Genomic DNA, 5,000 nt, shown 5'->3' with positions numbered 1-5,000 from the left:
GTTTACATTCCACACCTTAGGAAAAACAGAAAACAGGACCGCTCAGAGCTCGCCGGGTTTAAATAACCTCCTTGTTCTGTAAGGCGTGAGCGACAGGAGCACTTCTATACAGTATATAGCGGCTTTGTGTAGGCATCCGATTTGGTAATGTAGCTTCCTCCCAAAAATGCCTCGAGAATGTTTGGAAAATTATACTCACTGGGAGACTAAAAGAAAAAACTGGAACATGGCTGAATAATAACGATATTTATATCAAATAAACGTCTTGCAGTGACATTGCTGAAGGTCTTAATATGTGTGTAGAATCAACTTTCAAGCTAATTTAGTGTGGGAATTAAAAAAATATGCTCCAACAGAAGAAGCGAAGAAATTAAAGGAATGGCATATTGTCTATAGAGTGTTAAATATTTAGGAAAATTACGCTATAACTAATTATTGATGTTAATCCATTCAGTCTGTTTACGTGTTTCGCTTAATTTAAAAGATATGCTGTGTGCTTGTGTTCTAAATCTAGCTATTGATTTTCATCACAGCTGAAGTGTCCTGAAATGTCCTTCAGATGTTCTCAGGGCAGTCCTGAAAAACAGCCTCAGTGGCTTAAGTGTGTTTAACTGCCTGCAGTGTTGTGGTTGTCGACACGCCTGTGCTGGATTACCAGCAGAAGGCTGCAATGTTACTTCACGTACGCCTCCAGATCAAGGCTCCATATCCAAACCTTTTTATTCAGCTGTAACAGCATGACAGCCACACCCAGACCTCCAGAAATCAACAGGAGGGACTCATATAGAGTGTGTGTGTGTGTGTGTATGCAATGAAACTTTACCCCAAATAGAGACTGAATGAATGCCCAGTTTTAACCGAAACTAGATATAAAAGTCATGAAGCACTGGTAGAGCATGAAGGTCACACCCCCTAGCTACAAAATAGAGCAAAAAATAAATAAATAAAGCTTACACCCAAACAAGTTAGTAAAACACTAGTGTCATACCAGTAAGTTACAGTTCTTTTTTTCATTGTAGGACGATAAAAAGCGTGTAGTTTTTCATGTTTTAAAACTAGTAGTGTAAAAAAAATGCTTTAGTAAAGACTTAAATCTTTGCATTGAAAGATTTATTAAATACAGAGATGTGTGTCTTGGTTCTAATAAAATATTGCTCAGTTCTATTAGGCCTTCTCATTTTATATATTATATTATTTTATAATATAATTCTAAAATAATATTATTATATTATATTATTTATGTATTATATCATTTTATATATTATATTATTTTTTGTTATATAAGAAAACGAGATTTTTTGGGCTAAACTTTGCTTTATGCCTGTGTTTACATTATTCTGTGACTTTTTATAATTGTACGTAGTTTTTTTTTATTATTCTTATAACTTGAAATTATTCTGAATGAATAAACCCATAAAAGATTCTACAGTGGAACCTCGGCATACGAATTTAATTGGTTCTGGAAGTGAGTTCTTAAGGCGAGAATGTGTCTTGAGAAACTTTCTTGAGAAATTTTTTTTATAAGAAATAATGTAAATGCAGATAATCCGTTCCAGCCACCCAAAAGTATGACCAATATTCCCAATTCGAAGCGTATGGAAACTGTATGTCTGCTCACAAAGAACTGACCCAAGCCAAGGGTCCTCACGGGAAGTCATGCCACCAATCTTGGGCTAAAAATAGAACAGCGCATCCACGCTACCAATCTGTCAACAAAGAAATGCCCGGAAAAATCACCTAGCTTTTGAATGCATGCTGAAGGCAATGTTGGTATCGTGGGTTTCTCTCTTTCCAACTCTTTCCAAACAGCTTTCACTGACTGAAAAAAAAAATCATAAGATTCGTAACCTTGCTTCGCGTGGTTTTCCACTGACGCTAACAAGTTTTGAACGGCTCCTGGACATACGTGCGACTTAGCCAGCATTTGGTTCGGTTTGGTTCGGTGTGTGCATATGCCGAAAATGCTTCGTATGCCGATGCAAAATTTGTAAGGGAGGGCATTCGAATGCTGAGGTTCCACTGTATAAAGAACCTTGTCACATGCTACAAAGTACAATAGGGTACTTTTGATCGAACACTTGATAAAGACTTCTATATAGAACCTTCAGGGGTTCCAAATATCAATACAATGTGCCTGATAGAACCCTTTAAGGGTCTGTATATAGAGACTGTTCTTTTTGACTCTCTTTGTCTGACACACACACAAGCTTTTGTCATTGTAAACCCCAGGTAAAGGGAATCCTGGGTTATCTTGTTCCACCTTTCACACTGCTTATACTTTATCCAGGGTTAACTATTAATCCTAGCTCTCCATAATCACGCTGTACAGTCAAAAACCCTGGATTAAGCTTCTTCTTATTTGAATATTCGCTATAAAAACAGCCATGATGGGATAAATACTGCACATGACGTCTCATTGTTTTACATTGTACATGTTTGCTGTGCTTAAGAGCAGGATTTCATAACCCCAGATAAAAAGCGGGGTTAAAAGCAGGATTTAGGATGATAACTCTGGCTTAAGTGGAGTTTGGGTTAGGTTTTTAATACTGGCTTGTTTTTTTTTGTGTGTGTGTGTGTGCGTGTGTGTACTCAGGCCTGGAGGGTGACGCAAGCCTGCAGTTCCTGACAAAAGGAGCCGAGTTGATCAAGGTGAAATCCAACAAATGGAAGAAGAAGCGCTTCTACAAGCTGATGGAGGACGGCCATACCGTGTGGAAAGAGTCGCGCAAGGGCATCAGGAAAGATCACACCTGTGAGCACAAGTGCTTTATTATTAACGATTTGAACAGGAAATGAAATCAAACAGAAACACGGCACGGGGTCGCAGCACACAGGATATCATAGATAGTTTCCGACCAAAGTATCCTGATGTCAGTGGTCCATTCTGCATGGGTTCATTGGGGGTGGGGTAGAGGGTTGTATATATGAGAGAGAGAGAGAGAGAGAGAGAGCGCTAGCATATACACACTGATTTATTTTATTCTTTCTTTTTATTTAAGCTCTTCTTTAATTGGTTGTCCTTTAATTAATCCACAAAAAGTCTTCTTTATATCTCGTTGCCCGAGACCCAAATCCGATGACGTTGGTTTCACCACCAAGCTATTGGCAGCTATTACATTTTAGCATTTCATCTAATATCTGGATCAGATTTCAGTAATAACAGTAATCCAACCTAGAGCTTTGTGCTCCTGCTTCACTATTAGGAAGCAATGTGATATGTTCACTGTTATGAAAAAGTTTAGGATTCAATCCTTCATTCGTTCTTCTGTCCTCTTCAGCGTGTTCATATAGCACACACTTAAAATCAGCGTGGAAAAAAAAACACCGTGATCTCCAGAAAATAAGGGGTGAGGTACGGGGAGGATATATAACAGGCATTTGGAAATCTAGTTCCCACACAATAGCTGGCGCCGTGTCCACCTAAGAGCTTCCTTTCCAGATCTTTCTGGTCAAAAGGCCCCAGATCAAGCCGGGCTTATCTGCTGATTTCCAAGCTACAGCTGGCTCCAGATGTGTGTGTGTCTGTGTGTTATTGATATCTTCATGGGAAACAAGTGTCCCTATGCTGATAGGTGAAAATCCTGACTACACAACATCTGTTTAAAAAAGAAAACATGAAAAGATGATTCCAATAGAACAAAAGAGCTATAAAGTTTGAGGCCTTGGATGTGATGACCACAGGAAAAAAAATTATATCATATTTGATTTGAGGAAAACAAACACCTTCTGCTTTTACAGGCATTTCCATAATGCAGGAAGTTGAACTTTATTGTCTTCGCAGATGTTGCCAAAATATTCAGCCTTCAGGTCTTACTAGTAGAGATTTATTTAGTTCTGTTATATCAGCTAACAGCTGGAAAAGTGACAAAGACAATAGGGCACTGAAGCAGAGTAAATACAACCGGGTGCCAAAATTTGTGCATTCTGAGGATATACCAAAGATGAAAATGATAGCAGTACCAACCAGATATATAGTGTCATGAATATTGCAAATGGTTCTTTACTAAGACACCATTAAAAACACTTGGGTGTGAGGTTGTAGGAAAATAATCAGTTAAATAAAGTCATTTAGAGAGCTCTAACCCTTTAAGTTGTGATAATTTTTCGTGCTACAGTGCTTACTGTTCTCTCATTTTGTTCAACATAACAATACACTGTTACACCCAACCAGGCATAACATTATGACCACCTGCATAATATTGTGCTGGTCCCCCTTTTGCTGCCAAAACAGCCCTGACCCGTCCTGCACTGTGTATTCTGACACCTTTCTATCAGAACCAGCATTAACTTCTTCAGCAGTTTGAGCAACAGTAGCTCGTCTGTTGGATCGGATCACACGGGCCAGCCTTCGCTCCCCACATGCATCAATGAGCCTTGGCCATCCATGACCCTGTCGCCGGGTCACCACTGTTCCTTCGTTAGACCACTTTTGATAGATACTGACCACTGCAGACCGGGAAGAGCCCACAAGAGCTGCAGTTTTGGAGATGCTCTGATCCAGTGGTCTAGCCATCACAATTTGGCATATTTTTGAGGATAAAATATGCTTAAAATGCTGCCTAATATAATCCACCCACTAACAGGTGCCATGATGAGGAGATCATCAGTCTTATTTACTTCAGCTCTCAGTGGTCATAATGTTATGCCTGATCTGTGTATAACCCACAACGAATATTCCTTCAAAATGTGAGTGATGAAGATGAACAATATTTCAGGAAAAATATCAAGTGTATAAATAATTTCAATTGGATAAATTCTTCTCTTTGGGATTTTGTTTTGTAATTAAGCCTGTCCTTTAATTAATCCACACATCTGAGATGTCTATTGTCTTCTTTATACCTCATTGCCAACTACCCAGATCAGATCTCACGGGTTAACCCATGTCAGAGAAACCCGTCCTGTTGCATAGTCAGTACTGTCCTAAAATTTGATCACCTGCACAAATGTAATTTCCTCGTAGCCCTTTCAGCGTTCAGATATGAAAGTCTGCACGTAGCAAC

The 5,000-nt window shown here is 39.0% G+C and overlaps 1 protein-coding gene across 3 annotated transcripts in view; it reads left to right on the top strand.

Annotated features, from left to right (window-relative positions):
- plcd1a (phospholipase C, delta 1a) overlaps window positions 1–5,000 on the top strand; it is a 29,427-nt gene that overhangs the window by 4,138 nt on the left and 20,289 nt on the right. For all 3 annotated transcript variants that reach the window (XM_058376453.1, XM_058376454.1, XM_058376452.1), the window contains exon 2: window positions 2,594–2,752. In XM_058376453.1, coding sequence (XP_058232436.1) covers window positions 2,594–2,752 — 159 coding nt within the window. The remainder of the gene's footprint in view (window positions 1–2,593; window positions 2,753–5,000) is intronic.

This window comes from Hemibagrus wyckioides, linkage group LG23 (assembly GCF_019097595.1).
Source record: "Hemibagrus wyckioides isolate EC202008001 linkage group LG23, SWU_Hwy_1.0, whole genome shotgun sequence".
Lineage (NCBI taxonomy): Eukaryota > Metazoa > Chordata > Actinopteri > Siluriformes > Bagridae > Hemibagrus > Hemibagrus wyckioides.
This window is presented reverse-complemented; position numbering and strand designations above follow the sequence as displayed.